Here is a 24,509-nt window from a genome sequence, read left to right as displayed (position 1 = left end):
AATCCTTTTTTTTTTTTTTCAAAATTCTTAAAGTAAGCTTTCCACTCTAGGTTATGGCCATTGCACCAACCCATTATATATGGCAACGGGAACGCTCTGTGCATCACAGTGGAGCTGTGAGAAACTACAACAGAGATGAAGTCCAGCTGCCTCGGGGACCTAGTGCCACACCATTAGATTGTTCACTCTGTGGTAAAAAGGGAAGATATCTTAGACTGGGATTGTCTTCATCTTCGTCTTCATCCAGTGGTACAGTGGAAGTAATGGAAAAACATTCTCAGGAATCACACAACTCATTCTCAATGGACAAAGCAGTTGGTCTTTCCCAAGATTATAGCTATTCTCAAGGTAGGAGTTAATGATATAACAGAATTTGATTTATACATGTTATTTATTAAACATCAGTCAGTCCTTACAGACAGAGATAATTTATATACTAGAACAATAAGAATTAGAAGTGAGTTTCTCCCCTTTAAATTATCACTTTCCCCCTTTGTATCCATCTTTATCTATCTTTTGTGATAGACAATCAATTTTAAAGGGATTTTTTAATGTGGCTTAGCTTAAAACTCACTATAAGCCTGAAGTATTTTGACTTAAGTATTTTCAGAGTCTGAACTATTTTCTTTGTAATGTTTATTTTATTAAAAGTATTTATTTTATTCAAAAGGGGTTGCAAGAGGAAAATAAATTTACTTGTAATCTCATTACCAATCTCTAATGACTGGGTTTTTTTGTGTTTTCTTCTTGAACTTCTGTTTCTATTTTTTAAAAAAATAGAACCATATTAAATGTTTCATTTAAAAAGCATTTCCTCATATTATTAAATATAGCCTTTTCAATCTTACTTTAATTGTACGGTGATATATGCACCATAATTAAGTTGAATGTTTCATTTTAGGAGGACTGAAATGGTTTTTACAAATGTTAATCTTAGGAAATGTCACTTGAACAGGAAATATTTAGTCATCACACTATAATTTTGTAATTATTTTTACAAAGATAAAGCACTTTTCTGATATTTCTCTCCTAGCTTTAAAATAGCACAATATTTCACAGCAGTGATTCTTTCTACTTCTTATAAACCTTTCTGCCAGGTCTTAACCCAGCTGAGACTGACAGATTTTTTTTTATGATCCTTTTCTAGTTCTATGAGAAATGAGCAGATCTGCAACCTTTCAAATTTCTACTTATTTCTTTTTTACCATTCCTATGAGATTAACAGTATGTGTCAGAGATAATAAGGATGACACAGAATAGGGCAGAGTTCAGCTCTGTTGTTTATAGGGTCACTAAGTGTCATATTCAACTAATACCACCACAACCACAGAAGTTTTACTAATAGAAAAACTAGGCTGTAAGAATTTTGAAAGTAGGGGTCCTATGTCGGTCATTGTTCTGTTCACGAGAGATAGTAGTCACTCAGCACATATGACTGACAGTTTGTCTTCCTTTTCAACACCTACAATCATATTTTTTTTTATTTGTTTGCTTACAAAGTTTGTATACACTGTGTTTTACACTATTCTTCATTCATAATGTGTGTCAACACAATCATTCCCATGTATTATGTTTTATAAAATTAATCACCATTGGACCTTGCCTGTCATTACCCTGTTTTGTCACTTGGATCTTTTCCTACTTCCTTCATCCCCTTCCTCCATGTATCAAACTGTGCAACCCTGTGGTTCTGCCCCTACCTAACTTTACACCTCTGCTCCCACCCTTTTCTCCCTTGAGTTCCCATACATAGTTTACTGGTTATCTATTTTTACAATAATGGTCTTATGCAGTATTTGTCCTTATGAGACTGAGTTCATTCACTCAGCATAATGCCTTCCAATCTCTCCCAAGTTATGTAATGGAGAGATGAGGACTCTAATACGCTCTGGTGAGATTGTAAAATGGTGTAGCCACTCTAGAAGACAGTTTGGTGTTTCCTTAAAAAGCTGAACATAGAAAATCCATATACCCCAAGGAAATTAGAAGTGAAATGCAAATGGAGATTTGTACATCAATTTTTCCTAACAGCATAATTAACCATCGCAAAATCATGGAAACACTGCAAATGTTCAACCACAACTGAATGGATTGAGAAATTGTCGTATATTCACACAATGGGATACTGTGCAACACTTAGAAGCAACAATTTTGAAAAATACTATATAACTTCCAAGCATAATTTTTATTGATTCATCTGTATTTAGAAGGTTTGCCTCTCAGCACTCTTCCTTTCCTCCACTGGGCCTTTTTACCTATACAGTCTTTGATCCTTGTCATAGGTAAAGCAATATTTAAAATGTTCCAGGCAATATACTAAGAGGAGGCTCCTGATAACTATCTAGACTGGGTTTCACTATAATAACCTGGAGCAAAGCATCAGCTCTCTATCTCAACTGGGTTTTCTGCAGCCACATACCCATTTCAGTCTAGTCAGAGGGTGTGATAGTCATTATCTTATTTAGTATTTACAGTCAACTCTAACATGAATACAATTCTTTCCACTTTTGATGAGGAAACTGCGGGTTAGAAAGTTTATTTGCCCAAGGTAATAGAGCTAAATCTGAACCCAGGTCTGCCTGACTTGAAAGGTAATTTTATATTTTACTCAGGTTAGCACTTAAAGATATCAGAAGGGCATACGGTTGGAGCATACTCAAGTCAAACACAGAGAGCTGATACCCTTCTCTAGATTTTTATGCCAAAATTTAGGTTATTGGTATTTCCACAGACTTTCTTTCCAACAAAAACAGCTTCTCCCTTTTCAGATAAAAACAAATGTTTCTACTTTAAAAGAATTTCCCCCCAGAAGCAATGCATTGAAAAAAAAAGTTTTTATAAAACAACATGTTTATGACTTTTTAAAGAGCAAAATGTTTTATGCTTATTGCTGCGTTGTTCCCAATAGCAAAGAGATGGAAACAACCCAAGTGACTATCAACAAACAAATGGATAAAGAAGCTGTGGTATAGTCACACAATGGAATACTATGAGGTACTGAAAAAGAAGGAACTCATGAAATATTCTAACAAATGGGTGACCCTGGAGGACATTATGCTAAGTGAAATATCTCAGTCATGAAAGGACAAATATTGTGTAATGCCACTGTTATAAACAGAACTGACATGAGGGTTGGGGAGAAACTAAGAAAAGAGGGGGTAATTAATGAACACTACATTGAAACAGATGAGGGAAAGAACCGTTTAAAAGGAATATATGATTAGGCATTTGTATGACAAGAGTCCAGGATAAGAGCTGCATAGCAAAGTGGACTGGGAGAGGGATTGTGCAACAATGAAAGAATTTTTTTCAAAGAGAAAAGCAAACTGGGGTGGAGTGGGTAGGGAGGAAAATGTGTAACAATAAATGAATGGAAATCCAAGTTTTCTATAAACTTTAATTAACTTTTAGTAAAAACCCCAAGCATCCAACCAAAAAAAAAACCCCCATAATGCATAAGAATGATTGTATAAACACAATGTAAATGAAGAATAGTGTGAAACACAATGTATACAAACTTTGTAAGCAAACCAGTAAAAAAGTAAACAATATTTTTAAAAAAGAACAAAATGATTTTCACTTTGACAAGATGAGGTGGTAACATTTTCAGGGATCAGGAATAGAAGAGGCATTCTTTACATATTTACAGAATCTTGTAATAACCAGCCAAGTATTATGCACTTTTATAAAGGTTTAAATTCACTGAATTCCTTCCAAAGAAATCTGTGAAATGGCAAGACATTCATTGTGCTAATGAAGAAACAAATTCAGAAGAGTCACAGTCACTATTTAAAGCAACAGTAACAACAAAACCAGGAATATGATAAATTATTTGTCCTTGCCTTATGCTGTCTTAAATCTTTTGGCCTAAAATAGGCCCAGCCGAGTCCACCTGAGAAATCGGCATATATTATTATGAATTATATTAGGACTGCTCAGATTTTAGAGTGAAGTTAAGGGAAGTAGGGAGAAAACAGACCAACCTTTCACCCTAGGTCATAAAGGAATGCATAAATTGTTCCAATTATTATAATCTAAACGTAAATATCTTTTCCTCATAAATAATTTTCTGAACTTAATTTTGTCAGCATCACAGTTCTAATCATCTAAGTTTAAAATCCTTGATTTGTTGTTGGGTGCCATCAAGCCAACTATGACTCACAATGACCCTGTGAACAACAGATCTGAACCTTGCCCTATCCTGTGCCAGCCTCACCATCCTGCCATCCGTGAGCCCAGTGTTGCCATCACTGTATCAGTCCATCTTTTTGAGGGTCTTCCTTTCTTTCTTTGACCCTTTGCACCCAGCATGATGTCTTTTTCCAATAACTAGCCCCTCTTGATAACATGCCCACCAACCTTACCTCTATCTAGTGAAGAGATAGTCAGCACCTATAAATTAATAGAGTGATAAAAGTTATCTGAATTACATGTTCACAAGTCCTGGTGATTTACTTTGGAAAAGACTGGCATTGAAAATATGATGTGCAGTCTACTCTGACACAATGGGATCACCATGAGTCTCAGTTGACTTAATGTAGGAGACTTGATGAAAACTTCTCAGAAGTATTTTGTGAAAAATACATGATCCAGTGTAGGTTTAAAAGTATTGACCATATACTACATGAAAAGTGGGGCCTCTGGAAGGCACTGGGAAGATGTGAGCCAGTTCTAAATCTTTAGGGGTTCACAATGTCATGATGAGAGCAAGCCAAAGAAAACTAACGTGAGAAGGCATACAGCATCTGTCCCAAAGGCAGACTACAAATTGTTTAGTGTTCAGAAGAGGGCTTTGATTAACTACACAAATAAATACCGTGTAATTTGGTCTTCAGCATCTGATCTTTCCCCCAGAAGATTTTATTAGCACGTTCCAGTTCAGTTCAACAACTTGTCAGCACAGTATGCTGAATAGAAACTCAAGTATTCTAAGTGAAACGGGAGTAGAGGACAACCCTTTCTCAAAGAAGTACCTTTAGGGGCTGGCACATAACCAGCATTCAGAACAATGAACAAATAACTGAAGTTTTCTTCTAGTTAAAAAGAAAAGCAGAAAAGGGAGTATTCCTTGATAGAATTTAAAAATAGTACTTCAGAAGCTCCCTCTCTCCATATCTGAAAATGTGAAATGTTACTGTTACATGAGTATTCAGATATACAAAAGAAAACCCCACACCCACTGCCTTCAAATAGACTCTAACTCATAATAGTAACTCTCCATCAGGTTTCCGATGATGTAAATCTTTAGGGGAGGAGGCCGTCCATTTTTATCCCAAGGAGCATCTGGTGGATTTGAACCACTGATCTTTTAGTTAGCAGACCTAATAAGTTATGCACTGTGAAGCACCATGAAGACTCTGTTGTTCAGATAGTTATACAGAAATACAACAACAGATTACTCTGCTCAGATTCTGTCAGTTCTCCAACTATAGCCAGAATGGGTTTTTTTCAATACAAACTCAAATATGTTACCTTCACTTAATAAAATCCTTCAATAGTACTTCATTTTTCTTAGGATAGGCAAACTCCTTGCGAGATATATAATCTCCATTGGACCTTGACCATCATTACCGTCTTTTTGTCTGATCCTTTCATTTGCTCCCCCCCCACCTTCCACCCACCACATTGTGCAACCCTGTGGTTTCTCCCCTATCATCAGCCCTCTGCTCTCCCCCCCCTTCCCTTTTGAGTTCGTGTACATGTTTTACTAGTTACCCTCCTATTTTTACAATAATGGTCTTATGGAGTATTTGTCCTTATGAGACTGTGTTCATTCACTCAGCATAATGCTCTCCAACCTCCTCAGGTTAACTTTATAAAACATAATGCATGAGAATGATTATATGAAACACAATGTGAATGAAAAGTAGTGTGAACCACAGCGTATACAAACTTTGTAAGCAAACCAATTAATAAAAAACAAACACAAAAAAACCAGAAAGAGTAAATAGGGATCATTCTGTGTCAATTTTTGCAGAGATTGTAATATTAAGCTACATAAAGACAATGCTGAAAAGACGGGGGTCAGGAATTAGATCTCTTTTGAAATCAACCAAAAGATGGCAGTACTCTGGACCTGGGAAATCCACACAAACCACAGGGAGTGAGTTAGGGGAAGGTGGAAGAAAGAGCAGAGCAATCAGCAGCTGAACTTACTTTCCTTGCAGTTAAGCATGGATTCTGTGTTGCTACATGAAATCCCTTCTGACAAATGTAATTTAAAAAAACAACAAAAAAAAGAGGTGCATAAGACCCTGCATGGCCTGGTTCCTACTTATCTTTACAGTTTCATTTTTGTAATCAGTCTTTCACTCACAATGTGGTGGGTGGAGAGTTGGGGGGGAGCAAATGAAAGGATCAGGCGAAAAGACGGTAATGATGGTCAAGGTCCAATGGAGATTATATATCTCGCAAGGAGTTTGCCTATCCTAAGAAAAATGAAGTACTATTGAAGGATTTTATTAAGTAAAAGTAACATATTTGAGTTTGTATTGAAAAAACCCATTCTGGCTATAGTTGGAGAACTGACAGAATCTGAGCAGAGTAATCTGGTGTCGTATTTCTGTATAACTATCTGAACAGAGTCTTCATGGTGCTTCACAGTGCATAACTTATTAGGTCTGCTAACTTAAAGATCAGTGGTTCAAATCTAGCCAAAGGATAAATCCAGGAATAGCACCATTTATCCTACCAGGTCCTACAACTTTAAAACCTACAGCACATTTGTCTTTTACATCGCTTAACCACTCTGAGTTTGTCTGCTTATTTATAAAATACAGATAACTTCAAGTAGTTGTATGTATTAAATGAAATAACATATATAAAGCTCTTGAAACTATCTATGGCAATAATAAATGCTTGAAAACAATGCCTATGAATAATAATAAATCTTATTTCTTGTTTGTAAGTATATTTCCACAAGTATTTTATTATCATAATAACACTACACAATTCTGACATTCCTTCACACTACTTAAAAAGGATTGAAAAATCTTTATACCTTTTTATTACAACTTTCAAGTAGATTATTATATGATTCTTTTTGTTGGGTTTGTTTTCTGTGGTGTGTGTGTTTTTTTTGTTTTCTTTTTTTGCAAGAAAGGTCTCTTTTTTAAAATTGTGGTTTTTAAGGAAAGTTTACTGATAATTGGATTTTTCATTCATTCATTTATTGTTACATATTGGCCTTTCTACCCAACCCAGTTCACTTTAAAAAAAAAATCATTCATTGTTCCATTATACCATTCTTTTTCATTTTTTTCTTGCTTTTTACTATAACTTGTATTTTCTTATTTTTTATGAAATAATCTAAATTTTTTTATTATGCAGATTTCCCCCACACTTTCCTGCACTGACATGTTTCATACAATCATTCCCATATATTGCGTTTTATAAAATTTAAAAAATCACCATTGGACTATGCCCACCATTACCCCATCTCTTCAGGTCCCCACCAGATTTTTCCCACCTCCCTCCACCCACCAAATTGTGCAACCCTGTGATTTCTCCCTGCCCATCCTCACTCCCCTGCTCCCACTCCTTTCTCCTTTGGACCCCCATACACATTTTACTAGTTATCCTTCTGTTTTTAAAATAATGGTCTTATGCAGTATTTGTCTGTATGAGATTGAGTTAGTTCACTCAGAATAATGCTCTCCAGTCTCTCCCAAGTTAGGTAGTATTTTTCAAAACCCTTGCTCCTGAGTGCTGCCCTTGTTATTTTTTTAGTATACATATATTCCATTAGAATATGTTTAAAGCACACAGATAAAATAAAATTTATCTTAAAATGCATATTTTATTTTCAATAGCCAAAGATCATCAGTCAAACAAGGAAAATAAAACTGACTTCATGGAGAGAGACAAATCTATGGAGTGGTTCACGGGAAGTGAAGAATGAGATGGTTCAAGTAAACATGGAATCGCTAACTCCAATGTGTCAAACCGACGGCAGGACAAGTGTCAAAACGAACATTTAAGCAGTTTTACAATGTCACGTATCTTTCTTTAGCTTTGGTTATTTTTCAAAATTATTTGTAAAAGTTACACAAACAATAGCTAAAAATATCAATCTATGAAAGTAGTGATCTCCAGTATAAATTTCTGTTTTGGTACTTTCCAGTCTTCAGTTCACACAACATCATCTAAAATATTCAGCTCAGTTGTGGCTTGAACTTCCTCAACTTGACAAGAAAAGCTAATTTAAGAAGGGAAAAAGTAAAGTCAGTGTAGTAATCAGAAGGAAAACATCATTTAATAATGCCTGACAGCATTACTCACCTGTGTGACCAGTTTGCCAGTGTGCAGGTCTAGCAATATAGGGAAATGGTCTGTACGGAAAAGGATCATGTGATTTTTCAGCTGCAAAACAAAATATGTACTTACTATAAGCTATGTAAAAGTTTTCCAATCTGCTCACAAAAGCTGTGAAAATATAAATTACTGGATCTGTGCTAATATTTTTCTTATATATTTTTCCAGCATTTGCTTTGGAGCTACTGTTCTAGTTACAGAAACAATTTGTTAGTGTAAGATGATAAAATTATATAGAGATATATATTCAAAGAGATTAGTCCATATAATAAAATCAATTAATACTTTAAAACTTGTTCATGGCTTCCATAATATGTACAAAAAGGACTCAAGTTTAGTTCTAATAAGAATTCCAACAGTATCTTAAAAAGTTGTCTTTTGTAATGTTAATTATTTGCATATTTGGTCCTATTAAATGTTATTCTCTTAGTAATAATCACTGATCAAAATTAAAACATTCTTTAGAATATATGAAGTGCTTCATAATCAAAGCGCCTCCTTCAGATAAGTACAGAATGAATATTATAAGCAGTTTAGTTTTTCAAAGTTACCAAAATTTACTTAAGATGCAGGCTAAGTTACTATTTTGTCCTTTACAGATTTTAATTTCATAAAATAATCACCATTATTTCAATTTGTATATGAAAAAATTATTTGGGAAATTCTTAAAACTCACCATGGTCATCTTTTTGAAACATTTCACTTTCAACTCCAGTTCCTTTTTGAGAGAATAACTGTAAATCTGTATTGACTTTAGGTGGTACATTTTGAGATAAAATTCCATTTTTCTGTTTTGAAAGGCAAACCAACCAATCTCTGACAATGACCTCACTGATCCTTTCACATGACAGAGCAAGGTTCCAAACGTGAATTCCACCTAAGAGTTCAATAACCTGTGTGATACTTTCAGAAAAGGGGAAAATATACTTAGATTTCTACTAAAATAGTGCATTTATTTGTTTAAGTTTATTATATCTGTAAGGTGATCAAGGATGGGAAAAGTAAAAATGAAAGGTAGGACACATACACAATTTCACAGGATACTAAGTGAAAAAATATAGAAAACTCCATGTAATATTACGGCTCACATTACATTTTAAAAATTTTTCTTCCAAACTATAAGAATTTCATGTATCGTATTTATGTAAAGGATGATTTAATCGGCCATAGGACTGAAGTGAGGAGTCCTGTGGCATCCTGGTTATGTGCTCACCTACTAACCACAAAGTCAGCAGGTTGAACCTGCCTGCAGCTCCATATGACAAGGACGAGGTGAGCTGCTCCTGTAAACATTACAGCACTGGGAACCCTGAAGGACAATTGTGGTCTGTCCTATAAGGTGGTAAGGTGACTGTGATTTAGACTTGACAGCAACTGGTTTTGGTAAATTAAATTGGGGTGTTGTCATTTTACAACAGTTTTACTATAACATATATACTCTATTCGGTTATATAATGAAAATTCTAGTATGGTACTTAGATGAAATTAGATGCAAATACTGTTGCCGCCAAATCAGAGCCAACTCATAGTTGAGCCTCCTCTGGGTTTCTGGGTGAAAATTGAGCAAGAGGAGACTGCCTGTCTCCCTCCAGCAAAGCCATTGGTGCATTTGAATCACCTGAGAGACACAGCCTTTGGGTTAGCAGTGCAACTGGCTTTGGACGTGGCCACCAGAGTTCCCTTAGATAAAAGTATGTTTAAAAAATCACATTACAAAAGAAAACCACCATATTACTCACTTGGCTAGATACACAGCACATACACCGCCCTGCTTAAGATTTGGGTAGAAAACAGGTAAAGCAACTTGAGGATTTAACATATCCAAAGCTACCTGTGGGAATGAAAAAAAGAGAAGTGAGTTCCATTTAAATAGAAACAGAGGTTTCTTTATTGTGACATGACACAATTTTGGAAGGCAATTATCCAGTTAAATGATTTCCTTAAAGAATATAGGACTATTAACTCTCAATTTACTGTTATCTACGAGTAATGTTTAGTTTGATATCATTTGTACTTAACTATATATAAAACTTAGAATGGCACTTCTTACACTTGGCAGTGTTGACAACAGACTTTTTCTTCAGGGCTCTGGCAGCCTCTGGTAGTGAGTGGGTCAAGGAGCTGAGCAGCCAACCCCTTAGGCAGGCTGTCTGAAGCCACCAGCTGTGCCTCAGGAGGATGGGCTGTCTGCACCTGTGATTTACAGCCTCAGAAACCCGCCGCTGGAGGGTCAGCAATGAATCAGTCACAGCTCAACAACAAGTGAGTAAGCAAGCTAGTGTGATTGCAGGCCATAAGAAGAGCTTTAGCTTTAATAAGGAGTCCCTGGGCAGTGTGAACAGTTTATGTGTTCAGCTGCTAACAAAAAAGTTGCAAGTTTTAAGTCTATGCAGACATGTGTTGGAAGAAATGCCTGGTGATCTGCTTCTAGAGAACTGACCATTGAGACCCTGTGAAGCAGTCTCAAACTGACACCTAGTCGATTCCAACTCATAGCAGCCCATCCTCATCTTTCCGAGGCTGTAAATCTTAACTGGAAGAGACTGCTCATCTTTGCCCCTTGCAGTAACCAGTGGAGTCAACCCGCCAGAGGTACACAGCCTTTTGGCTCACTGTGCAGCACGCTATGGACTGTGCCACCAGAGCTGGGAACACTGTGTAATCTGACACAAATAGGGATGCCTTGAGTTGAAGGTAACTCTATTCAGATCGAGAAAAGCCACTGGGGCATTTTAAAAGAACAGCATGGTGGAACTTAGCTTTAAAGACTACACAGAGGAAGAGCACTAGTGATGCAGCGAGCAAGGAGTTTTGCTGCTACCCCAAAGGTCGTACCTCTCTGGCAGTTAGACTTCACCAGCGGCTCCTCAGGGTAGAGACGGGCAATCTCCTCCTGTGCAGTTTCCAGAATCTAAAGAACCACTGGATCCTCAGCTACAGATCATTCTTGCTTGGCTCCACAAGCCCTAGTAACAGCAGCAAGAAGTCAAGATGTTTTACCTTGGGAAAGTCTATCAAGGATCTCCCCAAAGTGCAAAAGAGCAAGGATACCAGTTTAAAGACTCAAGTGTGCCAGATCCAAGTCATGGTCTTTTCAGTTACTTCCTATGGATGTGAAAGTTGGGCAGTAAGGGTGACAGAAGATGACCTGATCCCACTGAATTGTATTGGTGAACAGTACCTCATATATCCCAGACTGCGAAAAGAACAGAGAAGCAGGACACAGAAGTGCAACAGACTGCTTGTTAGAGACCAGGATGGTGAAACTTCATCTCCCATATGTGGGCATGTTGTCAGGAGGGGTCAGTCCTTGGAAAAAAGCATGATGCTGGGAAAGGCAGAGGGCCAGAGAAAGACAGACCCTCAGCAAGATGCACTGAGCACAGCAGAGATGGTGAGGATGGTGTGTGATAAGGCAAGGTTCATAGGGTCACTGTGAGCTGTAGTCAACCTGATAGCACCCAACAACACATCACTCTTAGGTACTCTAATGGCATTAAAATCCTCCTGTTGCTCAATCTAGAAACTTGGGGGTCATAATTTTTTCCTACCTTGAATTCTATTTCTAAAATTAGAGTATTAGCACTTCTGTCTGAATTAGAATCCAGCCCCACATATCTACCTCATAAATATTTCTCAATTCATCTGACTACCATTGCCTTAGACAGTAGCTTTCTAAGGAGACTTCTAGCCACTATACTTCCACTAGAATTACTCTAAAGCAGGAATCTGGGCATACTACTCCTCTACTTAAAACTGTATAGTTTTCCACATACTCTAACTTGATACAGAGCCCTGGTAGCCTGATGGTTAAAGTGTTACTCTGCTAACCTTTAGGCCAGTGGTTTGAACTCACCAGCTACTATATAGGAGCAAGATTTGAAAGTATGCTTCCATAAAGATTTACAGCCTTCAAAACCTTATTGGAGAGAGCTCTGGTCGCCTAGTAGCAAGAAGCTACACTGCAATCCCAGAGGCATGCATTTCGAATCCACCAGATGCTCTGCTGGAGAAGGAGGGATAATCTCCTCCTGTACCAATCAGATCTGATTTGACGGTACACACACAAAAAATAGTAAAATTTAAAAAACAAAGAAATACCTTATTGGTAGTTCTGTCTCACAGAGTCAGTAGGAGTCAGAAGTGAGTGAATGATAATGGGTTTGGTTTGGGAGAACTTAACATACAACATTCTTCATTATCTAGGTTTTTGTAACTATTTCCAGCTTCACCTCTTCTTGTATGCAGTTAGACAGTCATGGTGTTTCTTTTGTCTTTCTTCATTAGGATTTGGGTGAAAGTTGACAAGGGAAATTGGTTTGCATTCAACCACCCAGACATAATTACAGTTCACACAGTGTAACCACTCTTCCCCCTCCCTCGATGGGATTTCTATTTCCAGTAATCCTTTCATCCTACTCCCTTCCTTTCTTCTGAGCTGTGTCTCTGTGTGCTCTTAGGTGGCTGCTCTGTGTGAGGAGTGCCTCCACAGTGTTACTGTTCACCTGACAGGCTGAACTGAAAGTTGAGCCCTGTGGTGAAATTTGGTTCTAGGCTTGAAGGGTGACTGAGGGCCATAATCTTGGGAGTTTTACCAGTTTCTATTGGACCAGGAAGCCTGGCCACTTTTATGTTCTTCAGGTTTTCCCCCACATTTTTTTTATCCAATCTCTCTAGGACCTTCTACCCTGATCCCTTTTAAAGTGACCAGAAGTGGTGGCTGGGCATCAGCTATTCTGGTCTCAAATGGAGAGTTTCTTTCTAATAACAATTCACATGCCAATTTTTTATGCTAGCCTTCTTTTCTTGGTTGGAAGCTCCTTTAAATGTACAATTAATTTCTGTTTTAGTATACTATGTAATACATTCTATAGGTCCTTAATGTTTGATGAACCAAGGAACAAAGAGGTTCCATAATTCAAGAAAAAGACAGTAATCCACCAGCTATTATTTGTTCCCTCTTAAAAGAAGGTTATTTATTCCCCTCAAAACTCGGAGCATCAGAGAACAGGCTCAACAGGATCCCAGTGTGGCTTCCAAATTATTATCCTTCTATCTTGGAAATGTTGAGGTTCATCAAGCTCAGCTACTTTTCTTAGTTTCTGGTCATTACCTCACATTTTTTAACAGCAATGCCATCTAACTAGATATTACTCTCTGTCCCAAATCCCAACATGATATTAAATATTCTTCCCACTCCTAGAGATAGCAAAGGGACAAATAATGAAGGAAGATCCTTGTTCAGACAGAAGTCTGATCTTGTTTCCTTTGCACTAGTGTTAATAACCTAAGACCCACTTAGAGGGAGAAAACTTACTGCATCAAAGGTGAAGGATTTCATGTCATCAGTTGCTCCTGAAAAATCCTTATGAATAAAATCCACGTTGTCTGGCCATTCTTCTACATGACTTATTTTCCATGAATCACGCCATTTCTTGTAATTCTTCTTAGCCAGATCATGGTGGTCTTTTCTTACTTCAAAACTTATGACTCGACCATTTGTTCCAACTTAATATAAAAGGACATTTTACAGTATTAATTGGTTTATAAAGAGCGTGTCAAAAATTTATTTTGCAAGGATATTACATATACATGACAAAACCCAAAGACCTCAGGATTATAAACCTCTAGCCCATCTCTATGGTCCAGTATCTCTCTTCAGAGATATCCATGTTACCATCTATTTACCAGGGAGCTCTGGTGGCCCAGTGGTAAGAAGCTGTGCTGCAATCCCAGAGGCACATGGCTCGAATCCACCAGTTGCTCTGCGGGAGAAGGATAGACAATCTTCTCCCATGCAATTTACTGTCTCTGAGTGTCAGCTATGGGTCAGTTCCAACTTAAAGGCACACAAGATAGCCTAGTGGGTAAGGACTTGCACTACAACCCAAAAGTGTGTGGTTTGAATTGACTAGCTGCCCTGAGGTAGAAAGATGGGCAACCTCTTCCTATATGCTTTATAGTCTCTGAAAACTCACAGAAGGGTCAGTTATGAGCTGGTTCTAACTCAATGGCACATAACAAGACAGTAGGTAGCTATACTAGTATACAGGTATCTCTGCTTTACTGAGCACCTTGTGTTCTATTATACTGTCCTCCTTTTCTTACTCTCTGATGCCTTATCAGTGATTAGACTTACCTCAATGTTTTTAAAAGTGATTATATTCCATTATATGGCTATGCCAAAGTTTATAATGAAATTTCCTGTACTGTTTTTGTACACTTGATAAGCCACTGTACCTATAAGAATAAAGTTTGACAAATGGAAATGCTGGCTAAAAGGTCTGAGGATTTTTATTTGGAAAATTATTACCTAATTGTCCTCCATAATATTACCAAATTACCCTCCAAAAATTGTTTAACAATTCACACTTTTATGTCTCTGAAAATGAATACAACTTACCACTATTCAATAAAACTTGTGAAAGTCAAAGCCAGAGAAGGAAAATGCAAATATTTCCCACTGAAAGGGGTGACAGAGGAGTGATTAATGTACATTCTGTCAAAAGTGGAAACTTGACAGGACAGGAAGAAGGCAGGCCTGTCAAGGTTCCAACTTTCATATGTCTTCACTGCATTTCTTCTGCAAGGAGACAACAAGGCTGAGTCTTTCACCTTCAAAACTATATTTTTGTGTGTGTTTTTTGAAGAGTTAAGTACACTACTTCAGTTCCAGAGAACACTACTATCTTTTCATTTAAGGCACTTAATCTACCATCTTCTGTCTTTGATATGACTGGAGGCTATCCCACCTCAGTCTGTATTTTATCAGTAAACTGTTTCAATCTCAGAATGTCTTCTGAAACATTACTTCAGCTGAAATTATGTTCTTGGGATAAAAAACAGTAATTTTTTTACTATTTAGCATATACTAAAAAAACTGAAAAAATTATAGAGGATAAAATATCCATTAAATAACATTAATTTCTTGACTACATAGTTTAAATTCACTAATGCCATGAAATTCCTCTGATACTAGTCTCACAGCTGGCAGTGTATTACTTAATGTGGCCTTTCTAGCCATAGTCACAGTAACTCTCAGCAAATGACTGAGCAGGACCACATAAATGAGGTGCTTGTAGTCAACCAAGGGGACTAGATAGCCTGCTAATAATATAAATAACATGCAAGACAGTCTTGTGAGGGAAAGACCATGCAAATAAGGTACATGGAACCCTAATAAGCAGATTGGTTTGCCATCCCAGAGGCTGAAAGGAGAGAACCTCACAACTACGAAGAAGAGCCAGGAGTGGAGTGTGTGCTTTGGATCTGGAATCCCTGTGCTAAGAACCTCTTAGCCTGTGGAGCTTGAGGTGTAACCCTGGACTGGAATAGCTGGTTGGCAGGAACATTAGAACCAGAGACCTGCATGAGAGCACACAGGGTGCCTCCTGGCACATAGAGCAAGAAAGCTAAGCACTGTAACTCAGGAGGCTACCTGTCAGAGGGAGGTGAGCCCGAATACATATTGGCAGAACTAAGGAGCATTCTAGCACCAGGGCAGTGAGAGGCGCCTTGGGACTGAGAAGCTGAAGAGGCATGCCCACGGATACAGCCAAGGAGAAGCTGTCCTGACAGAACAACTTTGTCCTGAGTCAATTCTAATCCTGATTATAACCTGTTACCTCAACAAACCCCGGAACTGCATCATCTGTGAGTTCCCTGTGACCATTGCAGAAAATTATCAAACCTGTAGAAAAATAGAGTGCAGTGGGAGGGAAGGCTGGGATCAGAATTGGTAACAAAGTTGGAAAGAGGAAGCATGTCTGACTTCCACATCACAGGAATGGGCTTGGGCAATTGATCTTGATTCACCCTTATAAAGTTAGAAGAGATCAAAAGCTGCTTCCATGATATTCTTACACATTGCTAAGTGAAATCATACATGTACGGATTTGTCACATAATGAGGGGGGAAATTACTGCTTTGAACTATGTAAACGAAAGAGTCAAACAAAAGATCTGTGGAAGGGAGCTCTGGTGGTCTTGTGACATGAAGCTGTGCTGCAATCTCGAAGGCGCATGGTTCGAATCCACCAGATGCTCTGCTGGAGAAGGAGGGGTAATCTCCTCCTGTGCCGGTCAGATCCAATTGACAGCACACAACAACAACAAACAAAAGTACTAATAAACCAATTTAAAAAAATAAATCTGTGGAACCAGTATAAATTTACTCAGTATAATCCAGATGTTTGTATACGATGAGATGATTAGGTCAGAAGGAAAATATTTTTTTTTAATTTTTTAATTTTATTATTATTATGTGTGTGTGAACCCTCAAATCGGATCTGACTGGTACAGGAGGAGACTGTCCCTCCTTCTCCAGCAGAGCATCTGGTGGATTCAAACCACATGCCTCTGGGATTGCAGTGCAACTCCTTGCCACTAGACCACCAGAGCTCCCTCAAAAGGAAAATATTTACACTTAATTTCAGTATGTTTCCATTTGTAATCTTTATAAAAATCCACGCAAAAAGAGTGCTGTGACTTATCAACAGCCCATTATTAAGTGAAGAAGACACTGCACAGGCAGCCAGCCCAATCCTTAAACCAACTCACCAGAGACAGAAGAGGCTGCAGCCAGTTTACATCCCCCTGAGAGTCATCAAATAGGAACAGACACAGCAACTCAGATGGTTTATCTATGACCCATTTCCAAACCTGGAAAACTCAACTTTGGATTCATGCTCAAATTCCACAGACATTAATCAGTAACTCTGCTGAACACTGGTGAGATGAGAAGCACACTCCCTGCCCTCTAGGACCTCTTGGTGAGAAGGCGTGTACTGAAACAGACAAGTGAGCAAATAAATACACGACAATGTCAGAACGGTAGCACCAGGACTAAAGGATCCATTTAGGAGAGGGATATGAAAGGTGGAAAAAGCTCCCTAAATATGACTAAAATAAGAGGTTAACTGAGAAGCAAGAGATAGAGAAGGGACTTCCAGACCTGCAAGCAAAGGTGTGGGAACGAGAGGGTCTGGTCATTCACAGGACTAAGTCAATATGAATAAAGAATAAAATGCGAGGTGAAGAACAGTGAGTGAAGAGACTGGGTCAGATCATGAGTCTTGTGTGCCCTGCTAAAAATAATGGACTTTGAAGCGGCCAGTGGCTGAAAAGGAGAGGGTCAGGCGGCTATAGCAGAACTGCCAGGACCTTCATGATGAGATTTTGAGGTGCTTCTCTGTCTCTGTAGTTAATCGTTTGGATGGTGAAGAGATTGCTTTAAAACCTTCCTCCAGGCCCTTGCCAGAGGAATCAAGGACTTCATCTGGGGTATCTGTACTATCTCAAAGCTGGATCCTCGAATATAGAAGAGCGAAGAGTGGAAACAAGGCAGTGATCCATGGATAATCGTATGTTTACCCTGTGCTGTGCTTGAGTTGGAGGCATATTCTGGTTGTCTTGGGTTGTTTTAGAGCATTTGTTCCTGCCCTTTAGTCAGTAACAGCACACACTGTTGGCGATCTGTCACTACATGGAGATGTTTGGTCATGGCTGGACTCCTCCCCACTTCCATTTCTAGTGCTGTCTGCGTGCTCCCTCTGTGCTTAGCAAAGATGCTAAGGCCATTTGGTTCTAAGATCTAGTTGATCTGTCACTTCCAGTATCAGGGAGGAAGCCTCATCTGTTCCCTGTTGCTGCTGATTGCCTTCAAGTACAACTCATAGTGACCCTATGAACAAAAGGCCTAAAGCCCCTCTACAACTATCGACATTTATCAAAGGTCATCGAGTTTCCAGAGGCAAGTTATCTTCTCTCTAGTGTCAGTAAAATTATTACTGATGTTCTCTCCATCCTTTTGGTGCAGGCTTGCTTCCTTTTCCAGGAAATGTTTCTAAATTTCCTCCTCATCCATCTTATTGCCAAGCTGGTTATATCGCTAGTTTCATAAAGGAATTGAAATGCACCAGTGGTTGTCAAACATGGAAAGGAATCGGCCTTATTATTCTGGATTTGGTTTGTCCGTGGCTTTCCTCACAGCGATACAGTCCTACATTTTCAGTTGGCTGCCTCTTCTCCATCTTCTTTACTCATTATCAGTGTCAATGAGGCAAAGACTCCTGGCAAAGTATATCTTTTTAAGTTGCGCCTCTTCTCCTTGGTGGTCTTCTTAAGCAACAGATTTTTCCATAAGACTGTCTCCCCACAATCTGCTCTGAGCAGCTCAGCCTCTGCAGAGAAGTTCCTTTCACCACATCCATCTCCTGCCAAACTGAAAACTGCCACCCTGACTTCACCCACCATCCACAGGGTACGGTAGAACTTTTCTCCCTGCTGACCTCCTGCTCCTCATGATTGGCAGGACCCACTCTGCCAAGGTTCCTCTGCATAGTCCCTCTTCTCTGAGGAACTGAAATTTGTCTCAGGCACATTCTGGCAGAAACTGACACCACTGCATGGATTTTTAGCACACTGGTGCTTTAAAACAGGTGAAAAGCCTGTGTCTAAAAGAGCGACGGGGTGGGGGTGGGGGTGTTGCATCTCTTTTCCAGCACTTGCTGGATCCTGTGCCTGGGACTGATTTGAATCCTGTGCCATTTACTATCCCACCTTCCACCCTTGGATGAACTAGTTGTAAATCTAGTTATTATGTGTGGATTTGTTTCTATTTTCTGTTCTGTGAAGCACATCCACTGGATGTGGCTAGTAAAGTAGGACCTCAGTTGCTCCTGGTCACTTCCTTTATAGCCATCACTGTCTTGTTCTTTTGTAACTCAGGATAAGTTTTGGTCTCCCGTACCATTGTAAAAAAAAAAAGATCTAAAAAGACGAGATGTGATAGGAGGAAAGACCTCACAGCCACATCTGTTTAGCTTTGTGAGGGAAAGGCTTTCTTCACTGGTACATAAAGCATCCCAACTATGGGAAGTTAGCAAGCCTGAACAAGTGCCATTATAACACAGAATGCTCAGAGAAGCTGAACTGAGGTTCTGAGGTCTCAATTTACTGTTGGGCATTACTGAGTCTGTCTTTCAAAGGAATACTGAGTGCTGCAAACAGGAACTGGTGGGGTAGATGTATTAAACCCACAGAGCCTATGATTTGTTGGCTCTTTTTCCTGTCATTTTGCTAAAGTGCATTCTCTGGTTTGGGGTTGAGACTAGGGTGTGGCTGTTGTTCACAATAGGGTGTGAGCTGACAGGATCTGGCCTCGTATTTAAAAAGGCTTTTGGGCCCAGGGGCCGCTTTTTGTGGATCTCCCAATAAAACAGGCTTGGAAGCAAGATTAGCATCCACTTAAAAAAAAAAAAAAAAAGCTTGCCTCCAGAAACTCTATGAACTTAAAGATGAAAGTTTTGTGTCCCAGACTTTCATTCATAGGGTCTCTATGGGTCATCTAGACTCTAAGGCACTTAACAACAACAACAACAAAGTATAGGTGTGGAGAAAGGGTGTCAAAGCAATTGTATGGTTTTGAAAGATTACAATTAAACATAAACAGTTGTTTGGTGATTGCATTTTAGAAAGATTATTCTGTGAAGAATATCACGGAGGAGTAACATATGAGATAAGGAAACTAGAAAAGCTTGTCCTCTGATGTGACAGTTCCTGGTTTCAGGTACTAACTCTACCTTTCATTAGCTGTTTGTTCCACACAAATTACTTAACCATTCAGAGGCTCTGTTTCTTTAGAGGTTAAATCGAGATAATAATAGTACCTATCTCTGGATAATTATGAAATTGGATGAGCTGTTGTCTGTATAGTGCCTAAGAGTTCTGATATTTAAATGATTTTTTTCCCCTCTCTTTGTTACCATGTATCTGTATGCATTATAGTATAGATGGTAAAAAGTCTAAGATTGAGAATGGAGAAAAGATAGACTCAAAAGACATTTAATACCCCTTGCGGGGTTAATGGAGGTCAAATATGGCTGCTTCCACTCTATCCTTGTTCTTTTTACACCTGATTAAACAAATAATGAAACGAAACAAAACAGAAAGACATTTAATAGATACAACGTGACTGGGCTGGCATAATGGATTTTGAAGAATCAGAGGTAAAAAAAACACATGACATTTAATGATGAAATATTGAAAGTTTTTCTCCCTTGCTTCACCCTGACAGCAATCAAGAAATGGAACCCATAATTATTCACAGATACTTGATTACATATGTTGTTGTTGTTGTTATGAGTCGTTTGCGACTCACAGCAACCCTATGTACAACAGCCCTAAACCCTGCTCTATCCTGTGCCAATCGCATTGCCTCTGACACACCCTTGCGACTCATAGCGACCCTATGTACAACAGCCCTAAGCTCTGCTCTATCCTGTGCCAATCGCATTGCCTCTGACCCACCCATCCTGATTACCCCAGTCACTGAATCAATCCACCTCATAGAGGGTCTTCCCCTCCTGCGCTGTCCCTCCACCCTCCCAAGCATGATGTCCCTCTCCAAGGACCCGTCCCTCCTGGAAACATGTCCAAAGCATGTCAGACGAAGCCCCAAAATCCTTGCCTCCAAGGAGTAGCCTGGTTTAATCCTCTCCAAGATGAATCTGTTTGTTTTCTTGGCAGTCCATGGTACACTGAATACTCTTCTCCAGCACCACAGCTCAAAGGCATCAATTCTCCTTCTATCCTCATATGTAGCTAATCTAAAAAGAACCTATAGTAAACTACCAATACTCACCCAATCAATACCATTGATTCAATCCCCATTTGTTGACAGCAAGTCTAGAGTAGAGGAGAACTTTCTCATAGAGCTTTCAAGACTATAAAGCTTTACAGAAGCAGATTGCCTCCTCACTCTTCCCAAGAGCGACTGGAGGATTTAAACCACTGGCCTTTTAGTTAGCAGCCCTAATCCACTATGCTAATAATGACAGGGAATTTTTTTTTTTTAAAAAAACAAACCCAAACCAGTTGTATGTCTACATATCAGCAATAAACAAAATATAAACATTTTTAAAGTGTACCATCTCTTAAAGCGACAAAAACATCTTGAGGAGGATCAGAACTGGGATAAGGCATGAGGAAGGCTTCTGTAGAGCAAAAGCATTCCCTATCTTGATCTGAATAATGACTACCTTAGTGTGCTTGGGATATAAAAATTCACTCAGGTGGGGAGCTCTGGTGGCCTAGTGGCAAGAAGCTGCACTGCAATCCCAGAGACAGGTGGTTCGAATCCACCAGATGCTCTGCTGGAGAAGGAGGGGCAGTCTCCTCCTGTACCAGTCAGATCCGATTTGATGGTACACACACAAAATAATAAAAAATCATTGAGGTATAATTTTCATCTGTGTCATTTTTGTAGATATACATCAACGTAAAATTTAGTTAATAATATAAGTAGAAGCCTTATTAGCAAAAGAAGTAAAGTAAGAGATAAAGAGAGGAAATGATAAAAATATACAAAAAAGGAATAGTTGCTTGCATTTGGTGTCAAGGAAGTCACAGTTATATGACTATTTCCCCAATATGATAAAGGAGCCCTGGTGGTACAGTGTTTAAAACAGCCAATCACTAATCAAAAAACAGGCAGGTTCAAACATAGGTGTGGTAGTCTGCTTCTTTAAGATTCTGAGCCTTGGAAATCAAATCAACACTTTGTTTATCCGTAATTCTAAATTAGCAATGTCCTCTAAGTCCAGCTCACTTATCCCAATCTCTTACCTGCTTTTGATAAAAATAAGCTCATGCCACCAGAGCCTGAACCAACTTCCAAAACAGTATCACCTAGGTTGATATCCATCATCAACAGCATCATAGTCACATCCTATAATTGAAACACAGTATGGATGACCTTGTAAGTAATAATAAATGTGTACCAAGCACTCACTCTGTACCTGATATAACCCTGGATGTCAAGAGGAAGAAAGTGAAAAACAGAAAGAGCTTGTATTCTAATAAAATAAAAGCAATTCAAAGAGCTCACAAATAAGGCAGCACTAATACTGATATTATAAACAATCATTCAATACATGCTCAAAGAAAGATGAGTGGACTTTCCTAGGTCAAAGGCTGGAAGATTTTAAGGAATTACAAGCTTTAAACAAAACAGAATAAATGCAGCTTGTTCATGTCTGAAAGGGAGGTACAGAGACTGAATACCAATTTGAAAGGCATTTGAACTTGACCGGCTAAGTAGCTAGTGTGTTACTGAACATTTGTATATTTAACGACATTTTAGGAAGGTTAATTTGCAAGGAAATATAAAATACACCAACACAGGTAAGTTAAAGTCAGGAAGACTAGTTGTGAAATTATTTCAAAATCTCTGCATGAGCTGCTTCAACTTCAGAATTAAAATATTAGTGTAGACAAGAGGTTCCCCTTGCCAAATACTGGAACTGAGGAATTATTTTTTTTTTTTTGTAACTGAGTAATTATTTTTAACAAATCTCATGGATGATGATAAAAGCTGCTTATTGAGGATTGAAACTTTTCTAAGTCATGCTTCCGCTCAAACTACATTCATACATTATCATGTTTAATCAGAATAATATGAGCTCAGTTTCACCTCTCCTATTTTAAAGGGCAATCAGAGACTCTGCAACATGCCCAAGGTCATACAGTCAGGAACCAAGTGAGAAGAGTCATCAAATGGGAAGAAGCTTGGATTATTAATACTAAAATGATGCAAACAAAAGACTTAAATACTTGAATAATTTTTCTCCGAGAAAATAAATACATCCTCCTAAAAGTAGGAACATGGTAACTTTCATCATAAGGCAAGTAAAGTCATATTCATCGGTTACAAAAACAAATTGAAAAATTGGCTGTGAATAATGCTAACAAGTAAATGTTCCGAGGATGCTTTAATGACATTCATCAAAACTGTAGGATTCAGCCAGCTTTCGTTCAATGCAGCGGTCCTATGTGTCACCTTCTGCAACCAATGCGCATCTAAACCCCGTCGCATTACCTTTGGATATGATATGGCAGCACCTCTTTTCATCAGTAATACATAGTCTTCCAGTGTTGGCCTCCTGAGCAGAAAGTGCTTACCGGAGGAACTTCTTACAACCTGGCCAGGGAACTTCCCCAAAATCTCAGTGAACGGAACTAATCCCCAGCTACTATTAAAATGTCCGGCGTTGCTCAATCGAAATAATTTTTTATATTGTGTTGATCTCTTAACAGTCTCCACTAAAATCAACTCCCCAGCCCGAAAGGGGCCCTCCCTAGAAGCGGAGTGCACCCGTTCATTGGTTTCGGAAGCTGTCTGGTCCAGGACAGACTGAGAGGGATCGCCCTGGGCCCGGTCCCCGTTCGAGTCTTCGCGCTCCTGAGAAGACACATCCCCCGGCGCCTGCGATCTGAGGCTAGCCGGTGACCAAAGACTTCTGATCCCAAGGCCCAGGCGCCGAGGGAGAGCGGGCAGCGACTCTGTTCTGCGCACCAGTCTGTACCCTCCTCCATCCTGCGCATCTTTAGACGTGAGTCCAGAGTATTGTGGCCGAGTTCGTCCCGAGCTGTCAAGTCCAAGGGCACCCCAGACTGCACAGCCCCCAGGCACCGCTCGCCCCTGAGCGCGTTGCAGCCACGGTAGGAACCGGCAGCAGGGCGCCGCCGTCCGCATGGCAGCCGGCGCGGGCGCAGCCGGATGACGTGGCAGCGCGGCGCTGCCTTTCACACCGGGTTCCGCAGCGTGACTCCGGACCCGGCTGTTGGACTAGCCAGAGATGGGAGGAAAGCTCTGCAGCAGCGCCGAGTTGCTCCTGGGACACTGAAGGCAGAGGGAGTTAATCTGCGAGGAGCCGATTGCCTGCTCGCAAAGGGCCCGTTTTCCTCAAAATCAGGGCAGAGTATACCGTTTATCTCTATTAGCTTCGTCTGGGATTGCCTGAAATTTTTTTTTTTTTTTTTAAATCTGGACATGGCAAAATATGGAAATTTGTCAATTGGTATCGATTTCTGGGGCTGCTTTTTTTTGTGGTTTTCCCCTCCCTTACTCCCCCCCCCCTTACTTTTAAAAAATTCATTTTAATGAAAGTTTACAGAGACTTGGGATTTCCATTCCATCAGTGTTGCACTTTTCTCCCTGCTCACCACCCCCCCCCCAAATCGCTCTTCTCTTTGAAAAGTAAAAGAAATTCTTTCATTCCTGACCCCCCAGGTCCACTCCACTGTGCAGCCTTCGTTCTGGACTCCTGTCATGACAATCATACCTAATCATATATATCTTTTAAACAGTTCTCTCCCTCATCTGTTTCAATGCAATATACATTTTTTTTAATCCCC

General features: G+C 39.2%; 2 protein-coding genes and 1 pseudogene across 3 annotated transcripts in view; 2 read left to right on the top strand and 1 right to left on the bottom strand.

Annotated features, from left to right (window-relative positions):
• SPDYA (speedy/RINGO cell cycle regulator family member A) overlaps nucleotides 1–7,900 on the top strand; it is a 54,475-nt gene extending 46,575 nt beyond the window's left edge. Inside the window, exons 5-7 of one of the 2 annotated variants that reach the window (XM_006880569.1) lie at nucleotides 51–348; nucleotides 406–408; nucleotides 7,812–7,900. In XM_006880569.1, the coding sequence (XP_006880631.1) occupies nucleotides 51–348; nucleotides 406–408; nucleotides 7,812–7,900 (390 nt within the window). The remainder of the gene's footprint in view (nucleotides 1–50; nucleotides 349–405; nucleotides 409–7,811) is intronic. The other variant, XM_006880568.1, reaches the window with a different exon arrangement.
• Nucleotides 7,901–8,153: 253 nt separating this feature from the next.
• TRMT61B (tRNA methyltransferase 61 homolog B (S. cerevisiae)) lies at nucleotides 8,154–23,847 on the bottom strand. The gene is made up of 7 exons (XM_006880686.1): nucleotides 23,191–23,847; nucleotides 21,939–22,041; nucleotides 13,631–13,821; nucleotides 10,053–10,144; nucleotides 8,990–9,216; nucleotides 8,281–8,361; nucleotides 8,154–8,197 (listed from the first exon to the last, which is right to left on the bottom strand). The coding sequence occupies exons 1-7, from the start codon at nucleotides 23,845–23,847 to the stop codon at nucleotides 8,154–8,156; spliced, it is 1,395 nt and encodes a 464-aa protein (XP_006880748.1).
• On the top strand, nucleotides 15,438–18,582 carry LOC102877583 (annotated as a pseudogene).
• Nucleotides 23,848–24,509: the final 662 nt, after the last annotated feature.

The sequence above is a fragment of the Elephantulus edwardii genome, unplaced genomic scaffold, assembly GCF_000299155.1.
Source record: "Elephantulus edwardii isolate Elephantulus edwardi_28Jun2011 unplaced genomic scaffold, EleEdw1.0 scaffold00009, whole genome shotgun sequence".
NCBI lineage: Eukaryota > Metazoa > Chordata > Mammalia > Macroscelidea > Macroscelididae > Elephantulus > Elephantulus edwardii.
This window is presented reverse-complemented; position numbering and strand designations above follow the sequence as displayed.

Bases quoted from the DNA above. Each gene is read 5' to 3' on its own strand.
- TRMT61B (XM_006880686.1), bottom strand. From the start codon at position 23,847: ATGCGGACGGCGGCGCCCTGCTGCCGGTTCCTACCGTGGCTGCAACGC. The intron at 10,145-13,630 runs GTAAGTTTTCTC...TCATTCCCACAG, and splicing joins AATCCTTCACCTTTGATGCA to GTAGCTTTGGATATGTTAAA. The intron at 8,198-8,280 runs GTGAGTAATGCT...TTCTTAAATTAG, and splicing joins CTGGCAAACTGGTCACACAG to CTTTTCTTGTCAAGTTGAGG.